Source organism: Poecile atricapillus, chromosome W (assembly GCF_030490865.1).
Source record: "Poecile atricapillus isolate bPoeAtr1 chromosome W, bPoeAtr1.hap1, whole genome shotgun sequence".
Classification (NCBI taxonomy): Eukaryota; Metazoa; Chordata; class Aves; order Passeriformes; family Paridae; genus Poecile; species Poecile atricapillus.
Genome location: NC_081288.1, coordinates 1131583 through 1158433, shown reverse-complemented (window position 1 = coordinate 1158433; position 26851 = coordinate 1131583). Strand labels below are relative to the sequence as shown.

General features: G+C 59.3%; 1 protein-coding gene across 4 annotated transcripts; it reads left to right on the top strand.

Moving 5' to 3' along the window:
- Nucleotides 1-2889: 2889 nt before the first annotated feature.
- LOC131591354 (choline/ethanolamine kinase-like) lies at nt 2890-25437 on the top strand. Of its 4 annotated transcripts, XM_058861933.1 has the most exons (11): nt 2891-3099; nt 5782-5890; nt 10403-10516; nt 10603-10736; nt 12441-12545; nt 14034-14092; nt 16226-16310; nt 20532-20640; nt 21650-21747; nt 23071-23152; nt 25169-25316. In XM_058861933.1, exons 1-11 carry the CDS (start codon nt 2948-2950, stop codon nt 25223-25225), a joined length of 1104 nt encoding a protein of 367 aa, XP_058717916.1. In that variant the 5' UTR covers nt 2891-2947; the 3' UTR covers nt 25226-25316. The 4 variants fall into 4 exon arrangements, with proteins under 4 accessions (XP_058717914.1, XP_058717916.1, XP_058717915.1 ...); XM_058861932.1 differs by lacking the exon at nt 10403-10516 and having other exon boundaries at nt 20574-20640; XM_058861930.1 differs by lacking the exon at nt 10403-10516 and having other exon boundaries at nt 2892-3099.
- Nucleotides 25438-26851: the final 1414 nt, after the last annotated feature.

Below are 26851 nucleotides of genomic sequence, written 5' to 3'. Positions count from 1 at the left end.
ACAGGGGTGTCCCCACTGTCACAGGGGTGTCCCAGGGGGTCCCAGGGGGTGTCCTCACTGTCACAGGGTTGTCACAGGGGGTCCCCGGGGTGTCCCCGCTGTCTCAGGGGGTCCCAGGGGCTGTCCCTGGGGTGTCCCCGCTGTCCTGGGCTGTCCCCAGGGTGTCCCCAGTGTCACAGCGGGTCCCAGGAGGTGTCCCCGGGGTGTCCCCAGTGTCACAGCGGGTCCCAGGAGGTGTCCCCAGGGTGTCCCCGGGGTGTCCCCGTGCCAGCAGCAGGTCCAGGTAGGCTCCTGAGATCAGGTCCTGTTCCTGCACCCCCAGGTGCTGCAGCAGCTCCTGCGCCACGCGCTGCCCGTCCTGCTCGCTCTGCTCCGGCCGCAGAACCACCTGTGGGGACACCTGAGATCACCTGGGGACACCTGGGGACACCCACAGCACCACCTGTGGGGACACCTGAGCTCACCTGGGGACACCTGGGGACACCCACAGCACCACCTGTGGGGACACCTGAGATCACCTGGGGACACCCACAGCACCACCTGTGGGGACACCTGAGATCACCTGGGGACACCTGAGGTCACCTGGGGGTACCTGAGATCACTTGGGGGGGGCCTGGGGACATCTGGGGGTACCTGAACTCACCTGGGGGCACCCACAGCACCACCTGTGGGGGCACTTGAGGTCACCTGGGGGAGCCTGGGGACACCTGAGGTCACCTGAGATCACCTGGGGGGGCCTGAACTCACCTGGGGGGGCCTGGGGACACCTGAGATCACTTGGGGGCGCCTGAACTCACCTGGGGGAACCTGAACCCACCTGGGGGCACCCACAGGACCACCTGTGGGGGCTGAGATCACCTGGGGGCTCCTGGGGGCACCTGGGGGCACCTGAGATCACCTGGGGGAACCTGGGGGCACCTGAACTCACCTGGGGCTCACCCTGAGCTCACCTGGGGCTCACCCTGAACTCACCTGAGATCACCTGGAGCTCACCTGGAGCTCACCCTGAGCTCACCTGGGGCTCACCTGGGGCTCACCTGGAGCTCACCTGGGGCTCACCTGGAGCTCACCTGGAGCTCACCTGGGGCTCACCTGGGGCTCACCTGGGGCTCACCTGGAGCTCACCTGGGGCTCACCTGGGGCTCACCTGGGGCTCACCTGGGGCTCACCTGGAGCTCACCTGGAGCTCACCTGGAGCTCACCTGGGTCTCACCTGCCATCCCCACCCGTTCCCCGCTGTCCCCTCACCTCCAGCTCCAGGAAGTCCCCGAGTCCCTGCACCTGGTCCAGGTGGAGCCGTGTCTGACCCAGCAGCAGCAGCAGCCGCTCCTTCCTCACCGTGCCCAGCGTGCCCAGGGCCTGGGAGAGCACCACCTGGGGACAGGTGTGGCACAGGTGTGACACAGGTGTGACACAGGTGTGACAGTGACCTCACCGTGCCCAGCGTGCCCAGGGCCTGGGACAGGATCACCTGCAGGGGACAGGTGTGACACAGGGGACAGGTGTGACACAGGTGTGACAGGTGTGACACAGGGACCTCACCGTGCCCAGCATGCCCAGGGCCTGGGAGAGGATCACCTGGGGACAGGTGTGGGACAGGGGACAGGTGTGACAGTGACCTCACCGTGCCCAGCGTGCCCAGGGCCTGGGACAGGATCACCTGGGGACAGGTGTGGGACAGGTGTGACACAGGGGGGACACAGGGGGGACACAGGGGTGCCATGGGAGTGTCACAGGTGTAGCACAGGTGTGGGACAGGTGTGACACAGCGGGGACACAGGGGTGACACAGATGTGACACAGGGGTGCCCAGGACAGCACCACCTGGGGACAGGTGTGGCACAGACACCCCACAGTCCCCAGAACACCCCACATCCCCAGAGACACCCCACAGAACACCCCACATCTCTCAAGAACACCCCACAACCCCCAGAGACACCCCACAACACCCCAAACACCCCACAACCCCCAGAACACCCCACATCCCTCAGGAACACCCACAACACCCCAGAACACCCCACAGCCCCCCCCCAAACACCCCACAACCCCCTAAAACACCCTACAACCCTCAGGAACACCCCACAACACCCCAAACACCCCCCAGAACACCCCACATCTCTCAAGAACACCCCACAACCCCCTAAAACACCCCACAGAACACCCCACAACACCCAGAACACCCCTCAAACCCCGCTCCTCACCTGCAGCCCCTCAGGGTCAGCCGTGGGGCTGATGCTGAAACTGGAGAGTTTTGGGAACACCCCACAAAACACCCCCACAACCCCCAGAACACCCCAAACCCCCAGAACACCCCAAACTCCCAGAACACCCCTCAGACCCCCCAGGACCCCCCTCACCTGCAGCCCCTCAGGGTCGGCCGTGGGGCTGATGCTGAAACTGGAGAGTTTGGGGCCGGCCGTGTCGGGGCGATCGTAGAAAATCAACTGACCCCGACCATCCTGGGGACAGGTGGGGGACAGGGACAGGTGAGGACAGGTGAGGACAGGGCCAGGTAAGAACAGCCCCCAGCCCCCCCCCTCACCTCCATCCGCCGCAGCTTCAGCCTCCCCCGCGGCACCCGGAAGAACGTGTCCGTCTGGATCAACACCTGCCCTCCCTCGGGGCACCACCTGGGCCGGCTCCCGGTGCTCACCTGAGCCCTGCCCGCTCCCGGGGCCCGGCCCGAGCAGCTCCCGGAGCCTGAGGGCCGCCCTCAGCACCTCCTCCCGCGCCCTCAGCCTCGCCTTCACCTCCACGTTCCGCCGCATCCCGCCGAGCGCTCCCATTGGCTACCGCCCTCGCGCCGCCCTCCCCGCCGCGCCTTCCTATTGGTCGGTTCAACCGTCAATCAGCGCGGCGCGCGTTGTTATTGGTTAGGAGCCGTCACGTCCCGCCCTCGCTGGCGGTTGCCGCCCGCCCTGGCCGTGAGGGACGGGGCGGGGGCGACCATGGCGGCGGCGGAGGGGGGACGGGGCAGCGGCGGCGGGGACGACGATGTCCCCTCCGCCACCCGCCTGCAGGCCTACGCCTGGTGCCGCGAGTTCCTGTCCGGTTCCTGGAAGCTCATCGGACCGGAGGAGTTCGGGATCTGGCCGGTCAGGTAGGAAGCGGAACCGTCGTGAGGCGTTCCCCCCCCTTCCCCCCCCGCCGTCTCTCCGCGGTGGTTTCGTCCTGGGGTTTGGCCCCCGCCCCGTGGCTGCCAGTGGTCCCAGTGACTCCGGACTGGTGTCCCAGTAACCCCCAGTAACCCCCAGTGACCCCGGACTGGTGTCCCAGTGACCCTGGACAGGTGTCCCAGTACACCCCAGTGACCCCCAGTGACCCCCAGTGACCCTGGACAGGTGTCCCAGTAACCCCCAGTGACCCCAGTGACCCCCAGTGACCCTGGACTGGTGTCCCAGTAACCCTGGACTGGTGTCCCAGTAACCCCCAGTGTCCCCCAGTGACCCCGGACTGGTGTCCCAGTGACCCCCCAGTGTCCCCCAGTGACCCTCGGACCCGTGTCCCAGTGCCACTCCCAGTGCCACTCCCAGTGACCCTCCCCAGTGTCCCCCAGTGGCCCCAGACTGGTGTCCCAGTGTCCCCCAGTGACCCCGGACTGGTGTCCCAGTGTCCCCCAGTGACCCCCAGTGACCCCGGACTGGTGTCCCAGTGACCCCTCCCAGTGTCCCCCAGTGACCCTCCCAGTGCCACTCCCAGTGTCCCCCAGACTGGTGTCCCAGTGTCCCCCAGTGACCCCCAGTGCCACTCCCAGTGATCCCCAGTGACCCCTGGACTGGTGTCCCAGTGCCACTCCCGCTGCCACTCCCAGTGACCCTCCCAGTGTCCCCCAGTGACCCCAGACTGGTGTCCCAGTGCCACTCCCAGTACCCCCAGTTGCCCCGTGACTGGTGTCCCAGTGTCCCTCCCAGTGTCCCCCAGTGACCCCAGACTGGTGTCCCAGTGTCCCCAGACTGGTGTCCCAGTGCCACTCCCAGTACCCCCAGTTGCCCCGTGACCAGTGTCCCAGTGACCCAGTGTCCCCCAGTGGCCCCGGACTGGTGTCCCAGTGACCCTCAGTGACCCTCCCAGTGTCCCCCAGTGACCCCAGACTGGTGTCCCAGTGCCACTCCCAGTGACCCCCAGTAACCCCATACTGGTGTCCCAGTGCCACTCCCAGTACCCCCAGTTGCCCCGTGACTGGTGTCCCAGTGCCACTCCCAGTGTCCCCAGTTACCCCCAGTCCCTCTCCCAGTGCCCCCCAGTACCCCCAGTTCCCGGTGCCATCTGCGTTCCCCCAGTGCCCCCCAGTTCCCGGTACCATCCCAGTGCCCCCCAGTGCCCCCCAGTACCCCCAGTTCCCGGTACCACCTTGGCTCCCCCAGTTCCCAGTGCCCCCCGGTTCCCCCCAGTATCCTCAGTTCCCGGTACCACCTTGGCTCCCCCAGTTCCCAGTACCATCCCAGTTCCCCCCAGTACCCCCAGTTCCTGGTGCCCCCCAGTACCCCCCAGTTCTTGGTACTCCCCAGTTCCCGGTACCCCCCAGTTCCCAGTACCATCCCAGTGCCCTCCAGTACCCCCAGTTCCCGGTACCATCCCAGTGCCCCCCAGTTCCCGGTACCATCCCAGTTCCCCCCCAGTTCTTGGTGCCCCCCAGTTCCCGGTACCATTTTGGGTCCCCCGGTTCTCGGTGCCCCCCAAGTTCCCGGTACCCCCAGTACCCCCAGTACCCCCAGTACCCCCCAGTACCCCCCGGTACCCCCAGTTCCCGGTGCCCCCCAGTTCCCGGTACCATCCCAGTACCCCCAGTTCCCGGTACCACCTTGGCTCCCCCGGTTCCCAGTGCCCCCCAGTTCCCCCCAGTACCCCCAGTTCCCGGTACCCCCAGTTCCCAGTACCATCCCAGTGCCCCCCAGTACCCCCAAGTTCCCGGTACCACCTTGGCTCCCCCAGTTCTTGGTGCCCCCCAGTTCCCGGTACCACCTTGGCTCCCCCAGTTCTTGGTGCCCCCCAGTTCCCCCAAGTTCTTGGTGCCCCCCGGTTCCCGGTACCATCCCAGTGCCCCCCAGTAGCCCCAGTTCCCGGTACCACCTGCGTTCCCCCGGTTCCCAGTGCCCCCCGGCACCCCCCAGTTCTTGGTGCCCCCCAGTTCCCGGTACCCCTGGTTCCCCCCAGTTCCCGGTACCATCCCAGTGCCCCCCAGTACCCCCAGTTCCCAGTACCACCTGCGTTCCCCCGGTTCCCAGTGCCCCCCAGTACCCCCCAGTTCCCGGTGCCCCCCGGTTCACCCTGATTCCCGGTACCCCCAGTACCCCCAGTACCCCCCGGTACCCCGGTACCCCCCACACCCCCCGGTACCCCCGGTACCCCCAATACCCTCGGTGACCCCGGTGACCCCGGTACCCCCGGTGACCCCCACACCCTCCGGTGACCTCCCCGGTACCCCCGGTGACCCCAATACCCCCGGTGACCCCCGGTGACCCCCCAAATCCCACAGTGGGGGTCTCAGTAACCTCCTGTACAAGTGTTCACTGCCCGAGCCCCCCGTACCCCCGGTACCCCCGGTACCCCGGTGACCCCCGGTGACCCCAATACCCTCGGTACCCCCGGTGACCCCCCCAAATCCCACAGCGGGGGTCTCAGTAACCTCCTGTACAAGTGTTCACTGCCCGAGCCCCCCGTACCCCCGGTACCCCCGGTACCCCCTGACCCCCGGTACCCCCCAATACCCCCGGTACCCCCGGTGACCCCCACACCCCCCGGTACCCCCGGTGACCCCCGGTGACCCCCCCAAATCCCACAGCGGGGGTCTCAGTAACCTCCTGTACAAGTGTTCGCTGCCCGAGCGCATCCCGAGCGTGGGGGACGAGCCCCGGCAGGTGCTGCTGCGCGTCTACGGGGCCATCCTGCAGGTGAGGGACCCCCGGGACACCCCAAAATCACCTGGGGAACCCCCAAATCACCTGGGGAACCCAGAATCACCTGGGAACCCCAAAACCCCAAAACCCCCCTGGAGAACCCCCAAATCCCCTGGGAAACCCAGAATCACCTGGGGAACCCCCAGAATCACCTGGGGAACCCCCGGGACACCCCAAAACCCCCCTGGGGAACCCCCAAAATCACCTGGGAAACCCAGAATCACCTGGGAAACCCCCGGGACACCCCAAAACCCCCCTGGGGAACCCCCAAAATCACCTGGGGACCCCCAAACCCCCTGGGGACCCCCCAGAATCCCCTGGGGAACCCCAAACCCCCCCTGGGAACCCCAAACCCACCCTGGGAACCACTTGGGAGCCCCAAACCCCCTGGGAACCCCAAACCCCCTGGGAACCACTTGGGAACCCCAAACCCCCTGGGAATCCCCTGGGAACCCCCCAGAATCCCCTGGGAACCCCAAACCCCCCAGGAACCCCATGGGAACCCCAAACCCCCTGGAAACCCCATAGGAACTCCAAGGGAACCTCCCAAGACCCCAAACCCCACAGGAACCCCCTGGGAACCCCAAACTTCCCAGGAACCTCATGGGAACCCCACAGGAACCCCAAATCCCAAGGGAACCCCACAGGAACCCCACAGGAACCCCAAATCCCTGTTTGGGGTCCCTATTTGTGGTCCCAGTTTGGGTTCCCATTTTTGGGGGGTCCCATTTTGGGATCCCCATTTGGGTCCCCATTTTCGGGGTTCCCCATTTCAGGGTCCCCATTTTCGGGGTCCCCATTTTGGGGTCCCCATTTGGGTTCCAGTTTCAAGGTCCCCATTTTTGGGTTCCCATTTTTGAGCGTTCCCATTTCCGATTCCCCATTTGAGTCCCCATTTTCGGGGTTCCCCATTTTTGGGTTCCCCATTTTTGGGTTCCCCATTTCAGGGCTCCCCATTTTTGGGGTTCCCCATTTTTGGGGTCCCCCCATCTCATCTCTGACCCCACAGGGCGTGGACTCTCTGGTCCTGGAGAGCGTCATGTTCCCATCCTTGCCGAGCGCTCCTTGGGGCCGCGCCTTTTCGGGGTGTTCCCATTTCGGGGTCCCCATTTTCGGGGTTCCCCATTTTTGGGGTTCCCCATTTTTGGGGTCCCCATTTCGGGGTCCCCATTTGGGTTCCAGTTTCAAGGTCCCCATTTGGGTCCCCATTTTTGAATTCCCATTTCCAATTCCCCATTTGGATTCTCATTTTTGGCTCCCCATTTTCGGGGTTCCCCATTTTTGGGGCTCCCCATTTCAGATTCCCCATTTCAGGGTTCCCCATTTTCGGGGTTCCCCATTTTCGGGGCTCCCCATTTTTTGGGGTTCCCCATTTTTGGGGTCCCCCCATCTCATCTCTGACCCCACAGGGCGTGGACTCTCTGGTCCTGGAGAGCGTCATGTTCGCCATCCTGGCCGAGCGCTCCTTGGGGCCGCGCCTTTTCGGGGTGTTCCCATTTCGGGGTCCCCATTTTTGGGGTTCCCCATTTCAGGGTCCCCATTTTCGGGGTTCCCCATTTTTGGGGTTCCCCATTTTTGGGGTTCCCATTTTGGGGTCCCCATTTGGGTTCCATTTTCAAGGTCCCCATTTTCGAGGTCCCCATTTTTGAGCATTCCCATTTCCGATTCCCCATTTGAGTCCCCATTTTCGGGGCTCCCCATTTCAGATTCCCCATTTTCAGGGCTCCCCATTTTTCGGGGTTCCCCATTTTCGGGGTCCCCCCATCTCATCTCTGACCCCACAGGGCGTGGACTCTCTGGTCCTGGAGAGCGTCATGTTCGCCATCCTCGCCGAGCGCTCCTTGGGGCCGCGCCTTTTCGGGGTGTTCCCATTTCGGGGTCCCCATTTTGGGGTTCCCCATTTGGGTCCCCATTTGGGTCCCCATTTTTGGGGCTCCCCATTTTTGGGGCTCCCCATTTTCAGGGTCCCCATTTTGGGGTCCCCATTTGGGTTCCAGTTTCAAGGTCCCCATTTTCAAGGTCCCCATTTTTGGGTTCCCATTTTTTGGGGTTCCAGTTTCAAGGTCCCCATTTGGGCTCCCCATTTTGGGGCTCCCCATTTTGGGGCTCCCCATTTTTGGGGCTCCCCATTTTCGGGGTTCCCCATTTTCAGGGTCCCCATTTTGGGGTCCCCATTTGGGTTCCAGTTTCAAGGTCCCCATTTGGGTCCCCATTTTTGAGTTCCCATTTCCAATTCCCCATTTGGATCCTCATTTTTGGGTCCCCATTTTCGGGGTTCCCCATTTTCGGGGCTCCCCATTTCAGATTCCCCATTTTCAGGGCTCCCCATTTTTCGGGGTTCCCCATTTTTGGGGTCCCCCCATCTCATCTCTGACCCCACAGGGCGTGGACTCTCTGGTCCTGGAGAGCGTCATGTTCGCCATCCTCGCCGAGCGCTCCTTGGGGCCGCGCCTTTTCGGGGTGTTCCCATTTCGGGGTCCCCATTTTGGGGTTCCCCATTTTGGTCCCCATTTTTAGGTTCCCATTTTTGGGGTTCCCCATTTTTGGGGTCCCCATTTTGGGGTCCCCATTTGGGTTCCAGTTTCAAGGTCCCCATTTTTGAGTTCCCATTTTTTGGGGTTCCCATTTCCAATTCCCCATTTGAGTCCCCATTTTCGGGGTTCCCCATTTTCAGGGCTCCCCATTTCAGGGTTCCCCATTTTCAGGGCTCCCCATTTTTGGGGTTCCCCATTTTTGGGGTCCCCCCATCTCATCTCTGACCCCACAGGGCGTGGACTCTCTGGTCCTGGAGAGCGTCATGTTCGCCATCCTCGCCGAGCGCTCCTTGGGGCCGCGCCTTTTCGGGGTGTTCCCATTTCGGGGTCCCCATTTTTGGGGTTCCCCATTTTCGGGGTCCCCATTTCGGGGTCCCCATTTGGGTTCCAGTTTCAAGATCCCCATTTGGGTCCCCATTTTTGAGTTCCCATTTCAATGTCCCCATTTTGAGCGTTCCCATTTCCGATTCCCCATTTGGGTCCCCATTTTCGGGGCTCCCCATTTTTGGGGTTCCCATTTCAGATTCCCCATTTTCAGGGCTCCCCATTTTTGGGGTTCCCCATTTTTGGGGTCCCCCCATCTCATCTCTGACCCCACAGGGCGTGGACTCTCTGGTCCTGGAGAGCGTCATGTTCGCCATCCTCGCCGAGCGCTCCTTGGGGCCGCGCCTTTTCGGGGTGTTCCCATTTCGGGGTCCCCATTTTTGGGGTTCCCCATTTTCGGGGTCCCCATTTCGGGGTCCCCATTTGGGTTCCAGTTTCAAGATCCCCATTTGGGTCCCCATTTTTGAGTTCCCATTTCAATGTCCCCATTTTGAGCGTTCCCATTTCCGATTCCCCATTTGGGTCCCCATTTTCGGGGCTCCCCATTTTTGGGGTTCCCATTTCAGATTCCCCATTTTCAGGGCTCCCCATTTTTGGGGTTCCCCATTTTTGGGGTCCCCCCATCTCATCTCTGACCCCACAGGGCGTGGACTCTCTGGTCCTGGAGAGCGTCATGTTCCCATCCTTGCCGAGCGCTCCTTGGGGCCGCGCCTTTTCGGGGTGTTCCCATTTCGGGGTCCCCATTTTTGGGGTTCCCCATTTTGGTCCCTATTTTTAGGTTCCCATTTTTGGGGTTCCCCATTTTTGGGGTTCCCACTTTGGGGTCCCCATTTGGGTTCCAGTTTCAAGGTCCCCATTTGGGTCCCCATTTTTCAGTTCCCATTTCAATGTCCCCATTTTGAGGGTCCCCATTTCAGATTCCCCATTTGAGTCCCCATTTTTGGGGTTCCCATTTTCGGGGTTCCCCATTTCTGGGTTCCCATTTGGGTCCCCATTTTGGGGTCCCCATTTGGGTTCCAGTTTCAAGGTCCCCATTTTCGAGGTCCCCATTTTTCAGTTCCCATTTCCAATTCCCCATTTGGATCCTCATTTTTGGGTCCCCATTTTCGGGGCTCCCCATTTTTGGGGTTCCCCATTTTGGGGTCCCTATTTGGGTCCCCATTTTTGGGGTTCCCCATTTCAGGGTCCCTATTTGGGTCCCCATTTTTGGGGTTCCCCATTTTTGGGGTTCCTCATTTTGGGGTCCCCATTTGGGTTCCAGTTTCAAGGTCCCCATTTGGGTCCCCATTTTTGAGTTCCCATTTCAAGGTCCCCATTTTGAGCGTTCCCATTTCCGATTCCCCATTTGAGTCCCCATTTTTGGGGTTCCCCATTTTCGGGGCTCCCCATTTCAGGGTTCCCCATTTTTGGGGTTCCCCATTTTTGGGGTCCCGATTTCGGGGTCCCCATTTGGGTTCCAGTTTCAAGGTCCCCATTTTTGGGTTCCCATTTTTGAGCGTTCCCATTTCCAATTCCCCATTTGGATCCTCATTTTCGGGACTCCCCATTTTCAGGGCTCCCCATTTTCGGGGTTCCCCATTTTCAGGGCTCCCCATTTTTTGGGGTTCCCCATTTTTGGGGTCCCCCCATCTCATCTCTGACCCCACAGGGCGTGGACTCTCTGGTCCTGGAGAGCGTCATGTTCGCCATCCTCGCCGAGCGCTCCTTGGGGCCGCGCCTTTTCGGGGTGTTCCCCCAGGGCCGCCTGGAGCAATACATCCCGGTAGGATTTTTTTTGGGGTGTCCCCCCACCCCCCCCCCGATCCCCCAGACCCCTCGGGGAACCCCAAAACTCGGCTGCCCCCCCAGAGCCGGCGGCTGCGCACGGAGGAGCTGCGGGACCCCGCGGTGTCCGGGGAGATCGCGGCCAAGATGTCGCGGTTCCATGGGATGGTGATGCCCTTCAACAAGGAACCCAAATGGCTCTTCGGGACCATGGAGGGGTGAGGGCACCCCAAAATCACCGGGGGGGACCCCAAAATCACCAGGGGTGAGGGCACCCCAAAATCACCGGGGGGGACCCCAAAATCACCGGGGGAGACCCCAAAATCACCAGGGGAGAGGGGAATGGGGACCCCAAAATCCCCAGGGGAGAGGGGACCCGAAATCCTGCAGGGAATGGGGTGAGGGCACCCCAAAATCACCGGGGGAGACCCCAAAATCCTGATGGGAGAGGGGACCCCAAAATCCTGTGGGAGAGGGGACCCCAAAATCACCAGGGGAGACCCCAAAATCACCAGGGGAGAGGGGACCCCAAAATCACCAGGGGAAATGGGACCCCAAAATCACCAGGGGAGACCCCAAAATCACCAGGGGAGAGGGGACCCCAAAATCACCAGGGGAAAGGGGAATGGGGACCCCAAAATCACCAGGGGAGACCCCAAAATCACCAGGGGAGAGGGGACCCCAAATCCTGCAGGGAATGGGGTGAGGGCACCCCAAAATCACCAGGGGAGACCCCAAAATCCTGATGGGAGAGGGGACCCCAAAATCACCAGGGGAGAGGAGAGGGGACCCCAAATCCTGCAGGGAATGGGGTAAGGGGACCCCAAAATCACCAGGGGAGAGGGGTGAGGGCACCCCAAAATCACCAGGGGAGAGGGGACCCCAAAATCACCAGGGGAAAGGGGACCCCAAAATCCTGTGGGAGACCCCAAAATCACCAGGGGAGAGGGGAATGGGGACCCCAAAATCACCAGGGGGGGACCCCAAAATCACCAGGGGAGACCCCAAAATCACCAGGGGAGAGGGGACCCGAAATCCTGCAGGGAATGGGGTGAGGGGACCCCAAAATCACCAGGGGAGACCCCAAAATCACCAGGGATGAGGGGACCCCAAATCCTGCAGGGAATGGGATGAGGGGACCCAAAATCACCAGGGGAGAGGGGACCCCAAAATCACCGGGGGGGACCCCAAAATCACCAGGGGAAAGGGGAATGGGGACCCCAAAATCCCCAGGGGAGAGGGGACCCGAAATCCTGCAGGGAATGGGGTGAGGGGACCCCAAAATCACCGGGGGAGACCCCAAAATCCTGTGGGAGAGGGGACCCCAAAATCCCCAGGGGAAAGGGGACCCCAAAATCCTGATGGGAGAGGGGACCCCAAAATCCCCAGGGGAAAGGGGACCCCAAATCCTGCAGGGAATGGGGTGAGGGGACCCCAAATCCCGATGGGAGAGGGGACCCCAAAATCCTGGTGGGAGAGGGGACCCCAAATCCTGCAGGGAATGGGGTGAGGGGACCCCAAAATCACCAGGGGAAAGGGGACCCCAAAATCCCGGTGGGAGAGGGGAATGGGGAGAGGGGACCCCAAATCCCGATGGGTGAGGGGACCCCAAAATCCTGTGGGAGAGGGGAATGGGGACCCCAAATCCCAATGGGAGAGGGGTGAGGGGACCCCAAATCCCATTGGGATTGGGGAGTGGGGACCCCAAACTGCTGTCCCTGCTGTCCCCACTGTCCCCACACTGTCCCCATGTCCCCACTGTCCCCATGTCCCCACACTGTCCCCATGTCCCCATTGTCCCCATTGTCCCCACACTGTCCCCATGTCCCCACACTGTCCCCATGCTGTCCCCACACTGTCCCCATTGTCCCTGTGCTGTCCCCATGTCCCCACTGTCCCCATTGTCCCCGTGCTGTCCCCAGGTACCTGGAGCAGATCTCGGAGCTCTCGTTCCCGGATCCGGCCCAGCGGGAGCAGCTGGAGCAGCTCCGGAGCCTCAACCTGGAGCAGGAGATGAGGAGCCTCAGGTGACTGTCACCTGTGTGTCACCTCTGTGTCACCTCCTGTCACCTCCCTGTCACCTCCCTGTCACCTGCTGTCACCTGTGTGTCACCTCCTGTCACCTCCCTGTCACTGTGTCACCTCCCTGTCACCTCAACCTGGAGCAGGAGATGAGGAGCCTCAGGTGACTGTCACCTGTGTGTCACCTCCTGTCACCTCCCTGTCACCTCCCTGTCACCTCTGTGTCCCCTCCCTGTCCCTGTGTCACCTGCTGTGTCACCTGCTGTCACCTCTGTGTCACCTCCTGTCACCTCAACCTGGAGCAGGAGATGAGGAGCCTCAGGTGACTGTCACCTGTGTGTCACCTCTGTGTCACCTCCCTGTCACCTCCCTGTCACCTCTGTGTCACTGTGTCACCTCCTGTCACCCTCTGTGTCACCTCCTGTCACCTCCTGTACCCTCCTGTCACTCCCCATCACCTCAACCTGGAGCAGGAGATGAGGAGCCTCAGGTGACTGTCACCTGTGTGTCACCTGTGTGTCACCTCCCTGTCACCTCCCTGTCACCTCCCTGTCACCTCCCTGTCACCTCCTGTCCCTGTGTCACCTGCTGTGTCACCTCCTGTCCCCTCCTGTCACCCCCTGTCACCTCAACCTGGAGCAGGAGATGAGGAGCCTCAGGTGACTGTCACCTGTGTGTCACCTGCTGTCACCTCCCTGTCACCTCCCTGTCACCTCTGTGTCACTGTGTCATCTCCTGTCACCCTCTGTGTCACCTGCTGTCACCTCCTGTCCCCTCCTGTCACTCCCCATCACCTCAACCTGGAGCAGGAGATGAGGAGCCTCAGGTGACTGTCACCTGTGTGTCACCTGTGTGTCACCTCCCTGTCACCTCCCTGTCACCTCCCTGTCACCTCCTGTCACCCTCTGTGTCACCTTCCTGTCCCTGTGTCACCTCCTGTCACCTCCTGTCACCCTCTGTGTCACCTCCCTGTGCCACCCTTTGTCCCTGTGTCCCCTCCTGTGTCCCCCTGTCCCCCCTGCTGTCCCTGGGCTGTCCCTGTGTCCCTGTGGTGTCCCCATGTCCCTGAACCTGTCTGTCCCCTTGTCCCCATGTCCCCCTGTCCTGGGATCCCCCTGTCCCCCTGTCCCTGGGCTGTCCTCGTGTCCCCACGGTGTCACCCCTGTCCTTGTGCTGTCCCCACCATGTCCCCAGGGTGTCCCCAGGGTGTCCCCAGGGTGTCCCCAGGGTGTCCCCAGTGTCCCCAGGGTGTCCCCACAGTGTCCCCATGTCCCCACAGTGTCCCCATGTCCCCAGGGTGTCCCCAGGGTGTCCCCACAGTGTCCCCAGGGTGTCCCCAGGGTGTCCCCATGTCCCCAGGGTGTCCCCAGGGTGTCCCCAGGGTGTCCCCATGTCCCCAGGATGTCCCCAGGGTGTCCCCAGGATGTCCCCAGGGTGTCCCCAGGGTGTCCCCAGGGTGTCCCCATGTCCCCCTGACTCTCTCTGTCCCTCAGGGCTCTGTTGGAGGCCACCCCGTCCCCGGTTGTTTTCTGTCACAACGATGTGCAGGAGGGTGAGCGGCAGCGCCTGAGCCCCGAGACCCCAAACCCCAAACCCCAAATCCCAAATCCCCAAATCCCAAATCCCCAAACCCCAAATCCCCAAATCCCAAATCCCCAAACCCCAAATCCCCAAATCCCAAATCCCCAATCCCCAAATCCCCAAATCCCAAATCCCCAAACCCCAAATCCCCAAATCCCAAATCCCCAAACCCCAAATCCCCAAACCGCAAATCCCAAATTCCCCAGATCCCAAATTCCCCAAATCCCCCAGACCCCAAATCCCCCAAATCCCCAAATCCCAAATTCCCCAACCCCCAAACCCCAAATCCCAAATCCCCAAACCCCAAATCCCAAATTCCCCAAATCCCCCAGATCCCAAATCCCCCAAATCCCAAATCCCAAATTCCCCAGATCCCAAACCCCAAACCCCAATCCCAAATCCCCAAACCCCAAATCCCCAAACCCCAAACCCCAAATCCCAATCCCAAACCCCAAACCCCAAACCCAATCCCAAACCCCAATCCCCAAACCCCAAATCCCAAACCCCAAACCCCAAACCTCAAACCCCAAACCAAATCCCAATCCCAATCCCAAACCCCAAAACCCCAAACCCCAAATCCCAAACCCCAAATCCCAAACCCCAAATCCCAAACCCCAAATCCCAAACCCCAGACCCCAAACCCCAAATCCCCCAATCCCAACCCCAATCCCAAACCCCAAATCCCAAACCCCAAATCCCAATCCCAACCCCAAACCCCAAATCCCAAACTCCCAAACCCCAAACCCCAAACCCCCAAACCCCCAAACCCCAAATCCTAAACCCCAAATCCCAAATCCCAATCCCAAATCCCAAAACCCAAACCCCAATCCCCAAACCCCAAATCCCAAACCCCAAATCCCCCAGTCCCAATCCCAAACCCCAAATCCCAAATCCCAATCCCAATCCCAAACCCCCCAAATCCCAATCCCAATCCCCAAACCCCAATCCCCAAACCCCAAATCCCAATCCCCAATCCCCAAATCCCAAACCCCAAACCCCAATCCCAATCCCCAAACCCCAAATCCCAATCCCAAACCCCAAAACCCCAAAACCCCAAAACCCCAACCCCAAACCCCAAACCCCAATCCCAAACCCCAATCCCAATCCCAAATCCAAATCCCCCAAATCCCAATCCCAAACCCCAATCCCAAATCCCAAATCCCAAACCCCAAACCCCAATCCCAAAACCCCAAACCCCAAATCCCAAACCCCAAACCCCAAATCCCAATCCCCAAACCCCAAACCCCAAATCCCCCAACCCCAAACCCCAAACCCCAACCCCAAACCCCAAACCCCAATCCCAATCCCAAACCCCCCAAACCCCAATCCCAAACCCCAAATCCCAAACCCCAAACCCCAAATCCCAATCCCAAACCCCAATCCCAACCCCAATCCCAAACCCCAATCCCAATCCCAAACCCCAAATCCCAAACCCCAATCCCAATCCCAAACCCCAATCCCAACCCCAAACCCCAAATCCCAAACTCCCAAACCCCCAAACCCCCAAACCCCAAATCCCAAACCCCAAAACCCCAAATCCCAAACCCCCAAACCCCAAATCCCAATCCCAAATCCAAATCCCCCAAATCCCAATCCCAAACCCCAATCCCAAATCCCAAATCCCAAACCCCAAACCCCAATCCCAAAACCCCAAACCCCAAATCCCAAACCCCAAACCCCAAATCCCAATCCCCAAACCCCAAACCCCAAATCCCCCAGTCCCAATCCCAAACCCCAATCCCCAAACCCCAAGCCCCAAACCCCAATCCCAAATCCCAAACCCCAATCCCAAACCCCAAACCCCAAACCCCAAATCCCCCAATCCCAACCCCAATCCCAAACCCCAATCCCAATCCCAAACCCCAAACCCCCAATCCCAATCCCCAAACCCAACCCCAATCCCAAACCCCACACTCCCAAACCCCAAACCCCAAACCCCAAATCCCAATCCCAAACCCCAAATCCCAAACCCCAAATCCCAAACCCCAAACCCCAAACCCAAACCCCAAACCCCAAATCCCAAACCCCAAACCCCAATCCCAATCCCAACCCCAATCCCAAACCCCAATCCCAAACCCCAAATCCCAAACCCCAAACCCCCCAGGGAACATTCTGCTCCTGTCGGGGCGCGAGGGCAGCTCCGACCGCCTGATGCTCATCGACTTCGAGTACAGCAGCTACAACTACAGGTGGGGCTTTGGGGGGGATTTAGGGGATTTTGGGGGGTCCCCGGGGGGATTTGGGGGATTTTTTGGGGTCTTTGAGGGATTTTGGGGTCTCTGGGGGTCCCTCCCACCCCACAATTCCATAAAACCCCACTGGGATTTGGGGGCTTCCTGCTCCCATTCTGTGTTCCTGGGGGGGTTTGGGGAGCCTTGGGGGGGTCCCTGTGGGGTTTTGGGGGTCCCTGGGGGATTTTGGGGGGATTTTGGGGGGTCCCCGGGGGGATTTGGGGGATTTTTTGGGGTCTTTGAGGGATTTTGGGGTCTCTGGGGTTCCCTGGCACCCCACAATTCCATAAAATCCCACTGGGATTTGGGGGCTTCCTGCTCCCATTCCCGGTTCCTGGATGGTTTTGGGGGGTCCCTGTGGGATTTGGGGGGATTTTGGGGGGTCCTGGGGTGATTTTGGGGGGTCCCCGGGGGGATTTGGGGGATTTTTTGGGGTCCCAGGGGGGTTTTGGGGTCCCTCCCACCCCACAATTCCATAAAATCCCACTGGGATTTGGGGGCTTCCTGCTCCCATTCCGTGTTCCTGGAGGGTTTTGGGGGGTCCCCGGGGGATTTTGGGGGGTCCCTGAGGGATTTGGGGGGATTTTGGGGGTCCCCGGGGGGATTTGGGGGATTTTTTGGGGTCCTTGGGGGATTTTGGGGTCCCTCCCACCCCACAATTCCATAAAATCCCACTGGGATTTGGGGTTTCTCCTCCCATTCTGTGTTCCTGGGGGGGTTTTGGGGGAGCCTTGGGGGGTCCCTGTGGGGTTTTGGGGGTCCCTGGGGGATTTTGGGGGGATTTTGGGGGGTCCCCGGGGGGTTTTGGGGGATTTTTTGGGGTCCTTGGGGGATTTTGGGGTCCCTCCCACCCCACAATTCCATAAAATCCCACTGGGATTCGGGGGCTTCCTGCTCCCATTCCGTGTTCCTGGGGGGTTTTGGGGGGATTTTGGGGGGTCCCTGAGGGATTTGGGGGGGATTTTGGGGGTCTCAGGGGGATTTTGGGGGGTCCCCGGGGGGATTTGGGGGATTTTTTGGGGTCCTTGGGGATTTTGGGGTCTCTGGGGGTCCCTCCCACCCCACAGTTCCATAAAATCCCACTGGGATTTGGGGTCCCCCCTCTCCATGATCCTGGTGGGGTTTGGGGTCCCTGGGAGGATTTGGGGTGAGGATTTGGGGTCCCTGTGGGGTCTCTGTGATGTTTTGGGGTCGGTTTTGGGGTCTCTATGGGGTCTGGGTGATGTTTTGGGGTCTGGGGTCGGTTTTGAGGTCAGTTTTGGGGTCCCAGTGATGTTTTGGGGTTGGTTTTGGGGTCCCAGTGATGTTTTGGGGTCGGTTTTGGGGTCGGTTTTGGGGTCTGGGGTCGGTTTTGGGGTCAGTTTTGGGGTCTCAGTGATGTTTTGGGGTCGGTTTTGGGGTCGGTTTTGGGGTTGGTTTTGGGGTCTGGGGTCGGTTTTGGGGTCTCTATGGGGTCTGGGTGATGTTTTGGGGTCTGGGGTTGGTTTTGGGGTCGGTTTTGGGGTCTCTATGGGGTCTGGGTGATGTTTTGGGGTCTGGGGTCGGTTTTGAGGTCAGTTTTGGGGTCCCAGTGATGTTTTGGGGTTGGTTTTGGGGTCCCAGTGATGTTTTGGGGTCGGTTTTGGGGTCGGTTTTGGGGTCTGGGGTCGGTTTTGGGGTCAGTTTTGGGGTCTCAGTGATGTTTTGGGGTCGGTTTTGGGGTCGGTTTTGGGGTTGGTTTTGGGGTCTGGGGTCGGTTTTGGGGTCTCTATGGGGTCTGGGTGATGTTTTGGGGTCTGGGGTTGGTTTTGGGGTCGGTTTTGGGGTCTCTATGGGGTCTGGGTGATGTTTTGGGGTCTGGGGTGGGTTTTGAGGTCAGTTTTGGGGTCCCAGTGATGTTTTGGGGTCGGTTTTGGGGTCCCAGTGATGTTTTTGGGGTGTCCCAGGGGGTTTGACGTGGCCAATCCCTTCTGTGAGTGGGTGTACAGCTCCAGGCTGGGGGGGATTTGGGGTCGGTTTTGGGGTCTGGGGTCGGTTTTGGGGTCGGTTTTGGTGTCTCTATGGGGTCTGGGTGATGTTTTGGGGTCTGGGGTCAGTTTTGGGGTCGGTTTTGGGGTCCCAGTGATGTTTTTGGGGTGTCCCAGGGGGTTTGACGTGGCCAATCCCTTCTGTGAGTGGGTGCCCAGCTCCGGGCTGGGGTCGGTTTTGGGGTCAGTTTTGGGGTCTGGGGTCGGTTTTGGGGTCGGATTTGGGGTCCCTGTGGGTTCCTGGTGATGTTTTGGGGTCTCTGTGATGTTTTGGGGTGGGTTTTGGGGTCTCTATGGGGTCTGGGTGATGTTTTGGGGTCTGGGGTGGGTTTTGGGGTCGGTTTTGGGGTCGGTTTTGGGGTCTGGGATCCGTTTTGGGGTCGGTTTTGGGGTCTCTATGGGCTCTGTGTGATGTTTTAGGGTCTCTGTGATGTTTTGGGGTCGGTTTTGGGGTCCCAGTGATGTTTTGGGGTCGGTTTTGGGGTCCCAGTGATGTTTTTGGGGTGTCCCAGGGGGTTTGACGTGGCCAATCCCTTCTGTGAGTGGGTGCCCAGCTCCGGGCTGGGGTCGGTTTTGGGGTTGGTTTTGGGGTCTCTATGGGGTCTAGGTGATGTTTTGGGGTCTGGGGTCGGTTTTGGGGTCGGTTTTGGGGTCTCTATGGGGTCTGGGTGATGTTTTGGGGTCTGGGGTCGGTTTTGGGGTCGGTTTTGGGGTCTCTATGGGGTCTAGGTGATGTTTTGGGGTCTGGGGTGGGTTTTGAGGTCGGTTTGGGGGTCCCAGTGATATTTTGGGGTCGGTTTTGGGGTCCCAGTGATGTTTTGGGGTCGGTTTTGGGGTTGGTTTTGGGGTCTGGGGTCGGTTTTGGGGTCGGTTTTGGGGTCTCTATGGGGTCTGGGTGATGTTTTGGGGTCCCAGTGATGTTTTGGGGTCGGTTTTGGGGTCCCAGTGATGTTTTTGGGGTGTCCCAGGGGGTTTGACGTGGCCAATCACTTCTGTGAGTGGGTGCCCAGCTCCGGGCTGGGGTCGGTTTTGGGGTCAGTTTTGGGGTCTGGGGTCGGTTTTGGGGTCGGTTTTGGGGTCTGGGGTCGGTTTTGGGGTGGGTTTTGGGGTCTCTATGGGGTCCGGGTGATGTTTTGGGGTCTGGGGTGGGGTTTGGGGTCGGTTCTGGGGTCCCAGTGATGTTTTGGGGTCTCTATGGGCTCTGTGTGATGTTTTCGGGTCGGTTTTGGGGTCCCAGTGATATTTTGGGGTCGGTTTTGGGGTCCCAGTGATGTTTTTGGGGTGTCCCAGAGGGTTTGACGTGGCCAATCACTTCTGTGAGTGGGTGCCCAGCTCCGGGCTGGGGTCGGTTTTGGGGTCTCTATGGGGTCTGGGGTCGGTTTTGGGGTCGGTTTTGGGGTCTCTATGGGGTCTGGGTGATGTTTTGGGGTCTGGGGTGGGTTTTGAGGTCAGTTTTGGGGTCCCAGTGATGTTTTGGGGTCGGTTTTGGGGTCACAGTGATGTTTTGGGGTCGGTTTTGGGGTCGGTTTTGGGGTCTGGGGTCAGTTTTGGGGTCGGTTTTGGGGTCTCTATGGGTTCCTGGTGATGTTTTGGGGTCCCAGTGATGTTTTGGGGTCGTTTTTGGGGTGTCCCAGGGGGTTTGACGTGGCCAATCCCTTCTGTGAGTGGGTGCCCAGCTCCGGGCTGGGGTCGGTTTTGGGGTCTGGGGTCGGTTTTGGGGTCGATTTTGGGGTCTCTATGGGCTCTGTGTGATGTTTTGGGGTCTGGGGTGGGTTTTGGGGTCGGTTTTGGGGTCTCTATGGGGTCTGGGTGATGTTTTGGGGTCTCTGTGATATTTTGGGGTCGGTTTTGGGGTCCCAGTGATGTTTTTGGGGTGTCCCAGGGGGTTTGACGTGGCCAATCACTTCTGTGAGTGGGTGTACAGCTCCAGTCTGGGGTCGGTTTTGGGGTCGGTTTTGGGGTCTCTATGGGGTCTGGGTGATGTTTTGGGGTCTGGGGTCAGTTTTGGGGTCGGTTTTGGGGTCCAGGTGATGTTTTGGGGTCGGTTTTGGGGTCTGGGGTCGGTTTTGGGGTCGGTTTTGGGGTCTCTATGGGGTCCCAGTGATGTTTTGGGGTCTGGGGTGGGGTTTGGGGTCGGTTTTGGGGTCCCAGTGATGTTTTTGGGGTGTCCCAGGGGGTTTGACGTGGCCAATCACTTCTGTGAGTGGGTGTACAGCTACAGCCACGAGCGCTGGCCGTTCTTCCTCGCCCGCCCTGAGCACTACCCCAGCCGGCAGCAGCAGGTCCGGGGGTCCCGGGGGGATTTGGGGGGTCCTGGGGGGGCTTTGGGGGGGTCTGGGGGGATTTGGGGGGTCCTGGGGGGTCCTGGGAGGGCTTTATGGGGTCCTGGGGGGGATTTGGGGTGTCCTGCGGGGGCTTTGGGGGATCTGGAGGGGCTTTGGGGGGCCTGGGGGGGCTTTGGGGGGGCTTTGGGGGGTCCCGGGGGGATATGGGGGGTCCTGGAGGCATTTGGGGGGTCCTGGGGGGACTTTGGGGGGGCTTTGGGGAGGTCTTTGAGGGGTCCTGGGGGGATTCTGAGGGTCCTGGAGGCTTTTTGGGGGGCTCTTTGGGGGGTCCCGGGCGGGCTTTGGGGGGTCCTATGGAGGCTTTGGGGGGTCCTATGGGGGCTTTGGGGGGTCCTATGGGGGCTTTGGGGGGTCCTGGGGGGATTCTGGGGGGTCTTTGGGGGATCTGGGGGTGCTTTGGGGGGTCCTGGGGGGGCTTTGGGGGGCCTGGAGGGGCTTTTTGGGGGTCTGGGGGGGATTTGGGGGGTCCCGGGGGGATTTGGGGGGTCCTGGGGAGGCTTTGGGGGGGTCCCGGGGGAGTCCCGGTGGTCCCGGGGATGGTCCCGGGGGGTCCCAGGGATGTCCGGGGGTGGGTCCCGGTGTTCCCGGGGGTGTCCCCGGTGTTCCCGGGGGTGTCCCCGGTGTTCCCGGTGGTCCCGGGGATGGTCCCGGTGGTCCCGGGGGTGTCCCCGGTGGTCCCGGTGGCCTCAGGGTGGTCCCGGTGGTGTCCCCGGTGTTCCCGGGGGTGGTCCCGGTGGTCCCGGGGTGGGTCCCCGGTGTTCCCGGGGGTGTCCCCGGAAGTCCCGGGGATGTCCCGGTGGTCCCGAGGGTGGTCCCGGGGGGTCCCAGGGATGTCCGGGGGTGGGTCCCGCTGTTCCCGGGGGGTGTCCCCGGTGTTCCCGGTGTTCCCGGGGGTGTCCCCGGTGTCCCGGGGGGTGGTCCCGGTGCCAGCCCCGCTCCCCCCCAGCTCCATTTCATCCGGCATTACCTGGCCGAGAGCGGCGGGGGCGGCACCGGGGGAGAACAACGGGAACGGGAGGAGCAGCTGCTGCTGGAGAGCGACCGGTGAGGGGTCCCGGGGAGGTCCCGGGGGTCTGGGGGAGGTCCCGAGGGGTCCCGGGGGGTCTGGGGGGGCTGGGGAACACCGGGGGTCCCGGGGAGGTCTGGATTACCGGGAGGTACCGGGGGAGAACAACGGGAACGGGAGGAGCAGCTGCTGCTGGAGAGCGACCGGTGAGGGGTCCCGGGGGGGTCCCGGGGGGTCCCGGGGGGGTCTGGGGGGGTCCCGAGGGGTCTGGGGGGGGTCTGGGGGGTCCCGAGGGGTCCTGGGGGGGTCTCGGGAGGGTCCCGGGGGGGTCCCGGGGGTGTCTGGGGGGGCTCTGGGGGGGTCCCGGGGGTGTCTGGGGGGGTCTCGGGAGGGTCCCGGGGGGGTCCCGGGGGTGTCTGGGGAACACCGGGGGTGTCTGGGGGGGGGTCACGGAGGGTCTGGGGGGGTCCCGAGGGGTCCTGGGGGGGGTCCCGGGGGGTCCCGAGGGGTCCCGGGGGTGTCTGGGGGGGTCACGGAGGGTCTGGGGGGGTCCCGGGGGGGTCCTGGGGGGTCTGGGGGGGTCCCGGGGGTGTCTGGGGGGGTCCCGGGGAGTCTGGGGGGGTCCCGGGGGGTCTGCGGGGGGTCACGGGGGGGTCTGGGGGGGTCCCGGGTGTTCCCCGGGGGGTCCCGAGGGGTCTCGGGGGGTCACGGAGGGTCTGGGGGGGTCCCGGGGGGTCCTGGGGGGGTTTGGGGGGTCCCGGGGGGATCCCGAGGGGTCCCGGGGAGTCTGGGGGGGGGTCCCGGGGGGTGTCTGGGGGGGTCCCGGAGGAATCTGGGGGGGTCCCGGGGGGTCCCGAGGGGTCCTGGGGGGTCCCGGGGGGGGTCTGGGGGATCTGGGGGGGTCTGGGGGGTCCCGGGGGGGTCTGGAGGGGTCTCGGGGGGGCCCCGGGGAGGGTCCGGGGGGGCCCTGGGGGGATCCCGGGTGGGTCTGGGGGTCTTTGGGGTGGATTTTGGGGTTCCCAGGGGGGATTTTGGGGTTCCCAGGGGGTTTTTGGGGTTCCCGGGGGATTCTGGGGTTCCCAGAGCGCTTTTGGGGTGGGTTTTGGCATTCCCAGGGATTTTTGGGGGTTCTGAGGTGGATTTTGGGGTCCAGAGAGGGATTTTTGGGGTGGATTTTGGGGTTCCCAGGGGGTTTGGGGTGGATTTCGGGGGTCCTAGGGGATTTTGGGGTTTTTGGGGTGGATTTTGGGGTCCCCAGGGGTTTTTGGGGTGCCCGAGGTGGATTCTGGGGTTCCCAGGGGGATTTGGGGGTTCCCAGGGAGGTTTTTGGGGGTCTCACCACCCCTTTTTCTCCCCCCCAGCTTCGCCCTGGCCTCTCACTTTTTCTGGGGTCTGTGGTCGGTGGTCCAGGCCAAGATCTCCACGATCCAGTTCGGGTACCTGGTGAGTCTGGGGGCTCCAAAGCCCCCCAACCCCTCCCCACCCCCTTTCCCTCTTTCCCCCTTTTATTTCCCATTTTTTCCCATTTTTCCCCATTTTTTTCCCCATTTTTTCCCCATTTTTTCCCATTTTTTCCCCATTTTTTTCCCCATTTTTCCATTTTTTCCCATTTTTTTCCCATTTTTTCCCCATTTTTTCCTCATTTTTCCCCCATTTTTTTCCCATTTTTTCCCCATTTTTTCCCCATTTTTTCCCCATTTTTTTCCCGTTTTTCCCCATTTTTTCCCTTTTTTCCCCATTTTTTCCCCATTTTTTTCCCATTTTTCCCCATTTTTTCCCCATTTTTTCCCATTTTTTCCCCATTTTTTCCCATTTTTCCCCTTTTTTTCCCCATTTTTTCCCCATTTTTTTCCCATTTTTCCCCATTTTTTTCCCATTTTTCCCCATTTTTTCCCATTTTTTCCCATTTTTTCCCCATTTTTTTCCCCATTTTTCCCATTTTTTCCCATTTTTTTCCCATTTTTTCCCCATTTTTTCCTCATTTTTCCCCCATTTTTTTCCCATTTTTTTCCCATTTTTTCCCATTTTTTCCCATTTTTCCATTTTTCCATTTTTCCCCATTTTTTCCCATTTTTCCCTCATTTTTCCCCCATTTTTTCCTCATTTTTTTCCCCATTTTTTCCCCATTTTTTCCCATTTTTCCCCATTTTTCCCATTTTTTCCCATTTTTCCCCATTTTTCCCATTTTTTCCCATTTTTTCCCATTTTTCCCATTTTTCCCATTTTTTCCCATTTTTTTCCCATTTTTTCCCATTTTTTCCCATTTTTTCCCTTTTTTTCCCCATTTTTTCCCCATTTTTCCCATTTTTTTCCCATTTTTTTCCCATTTTTTCCCCATTTTTTTCCCATTTTTCCCCATTTTTTCCTCATTTTTTTCCCATTTTTTCCCATTTTTCCCCCATTTTTTTTCCTTTTTTTTCCCATTTTTTTCCCTTTTTTTCCCTTTTTTCCCATTTTTTCCCATTTTTTCCCATTTTTTTCCCATTTTTTCCCATTTTTTCCCCTTTTTTGATTTTCTTCCCCAGTTTTCCAACTTTTTCCCCTTTTTTTCACTTTTTTTCTTTTTTCCCTTTTTCCCCCCTTTTTCCTTCTTTTTTTTCCCTTTCTTTTCCCATTTTCTCACTCTTTTTCCCCATTTTCCCCCCATTTTTTTCCCATTTTTTCCCTTTTATTTTCCCCATTTTTTCCAATTTTTTTCCCTTTTTTTCCCCATTTTTTCCCTTTTGTTTTCCCCATTTTTTCCCCCTTTTTCCTCCCATTTTTTCCCATTTTCTCCCTTTTTCCCTCCTTTCTTTTCCCCTTTTTTCCCCCATTTTTCCCCCTTTTTTCCTCTTTTCCCCTTTATTTTTCCCCATTTTTCCCCCATTTTTCCCATTTTCTCCCTTTTTTTTCCCCATTTTCTCCCTTTTCCCCATTTTTCCCCTTCATTTCCCTTTTTCCCCCTTTTTCCTCATCCTCCCCAAATCCCCCAAATTTCCCCATTTTTCCCCAAATTTCCCCCTTTTTCCCCATCCTCCCCAAATTTCCCCCCAAATCCCCCAATTTTTCCCATTTTCTCCCTTTTTCTTCCCCATTTTCTCTCTTTTTTCCCCCATTTTTCCCCAAATTTCCCCCTTTTTCCTCATCCTCCCCAAATTTCCCCCCAAATCCCCCAAATTTCTCCCCAAATCCCCCAAATTTCCCCCCAAATTCCCCAATTTTTCCCATTTTCTCCCTTTTTTTCCCCATTTTCCCCAAATTTCCCCCTTTTTCCTCATCCTCCCCAAATTTCTCCCCAAATCCCCAAATTTTCCCATTTTCTCCCCTTTTTTCCCCAAATTTCCCCCCAAATCCCCCAAATTTCCCCCCAAATCCCCAAATTTTCCCATTTTCTCCCCTTTTTTCCCCAAATTTCCCCAAATCCCCCAAATTTCCCCCCAAATCCCCAAATTTTCCCATTTTCTCCCGTTTTTTCCCCAGGATTACGCCCAGAGTCGTTTCCAGGCCTATTTCCAGCACAAATCTCGCTGCTCCTGAGCCAGACCCCAAATTTGGGGGGTCCCCAAAGGATTTTGGGGGTCCCCAAACAATTTTTGGGGTCCCCAAATGATTTTTGGGGTCCCCAAATGGTTTTTTTGGGGGTTCCCAGATGGTTTTTTTGGGGTCCCAAATGATTTTTGGGGGTTCCAAATGTTTTGTTTTTTGGGGTCCCAAACAATTTTTGGGGTCCCAAAAAAATTTTTGGGGTCCCCAAATTGTTTTTTAGGGTCCCAAATGATTTTTGGGGGTCCCAAATAATTTTTGGGGGGTCCCCACACGATTTTTGGGGGTCCCCAAACGATTTTTGGGGTCCCCAAATGGTTTTTTAGGGTCCCCAACCGATTTTTTGGGTGACCCCAAACGGTTTTTTGGGGTCCCCAATGGTTTTTTAGGGTCCCCAAACGGTTTTGGGGTGACCCCAAACGGTTTTTTGGGGTCCCAAACGGTTTTTTGGGATCCCAAATGGTTTTTTGGGGTCCCAAACGGTTTTGGGGTGGCCCCAAACGATTTTGGGGTGACCCCAAATGGTTTTTTGGGGTCCCCAACCGGTTTTTTGGGGTCCCAAACGGTTTTTTAGGGTCCCCAAACGGTTTTTGGGGTGGCCCCAAACGATTTTTTAGGATCCCAAACGGTTTTTTGGGGTCCCCAAACGATTTTTGGGGTCCCAAATAGCTTTTTGGGGTCCCCAAACGGTTTTTTTGGGGTCCCAGAATGGTTTTTTGGGGTCCCAGAACGGTTTTTTGGGGTCCCCAAATGGTTTTTTGGGGTCCCAAACGGTTTTTTAGGGTCCTCAAACGGTTTTTGGGGTCCCCAATGGTTTTTTAGGGTCCCCAAACGGTTTTTTGGGTGACCCCAAACGGTTTTGGGGTGCCCCAAACGGTTTTTTGGGGTCCCCAACCGATTTTTTGGGGTCCCCAAACTGTTTTTTGGGGGTCCCAAACGGTTTTTGGGGTCCCCAACCGATTTTTTGGGGTCCCCAAACTGTTTTTTGGGGTCCCAAACGGTTTTTGGGGTCCCCAACCGATTTTTTGGAGGGGTCCCCAAACGGTTTTTAGGGGGGGTTGGGGCCCCCCCGCACCCCCCGGATCGGCAGCAGAGGTGGGTGGGGACCCCAAGGGTGGAATTTGGGGAGGGGGCGGCTCTGGGGACCCCCAAATCCGCACCCCCGGCCAGTATCGGGATTTTTGGGGTGGTTTTGGGGTTTTTGGGGGAATTTTGGGGGTTTTTTGGGGGTTTTGGGGGATTTTTGGGGGATTTTTGGGGGTTTTTGGGGGTTTTTTTTGGGGTTTTTGGGGGTTTATTTGTGCCTCGAGCTCCCCCCCCCCCCCCCCCGCGCCCCCTCCTCGCAGTTTTGGGTCTCGGGGGGGCTCCCGGGACCCCCCAAAATTTTCAATGTGAAAAATTCTGACCAATAAACGCCGAGCTGGGGCCGGCGCTGCCCAAAATCCTTCCCGAAATTCCAGTCCCGAAATTCCATCCCGAAATTCCTGTCCCGAAATTCCCGTCCTAAAATTCCTGTCCCGAAATTCCCGTCCTAAAATTCCATCCTGAAATTCCTGTCCCGAAATTCCAGTCCCGAAATTCCATCCCGAAATTCCTGTCCCGAAATTCCTGTCCCGAAAT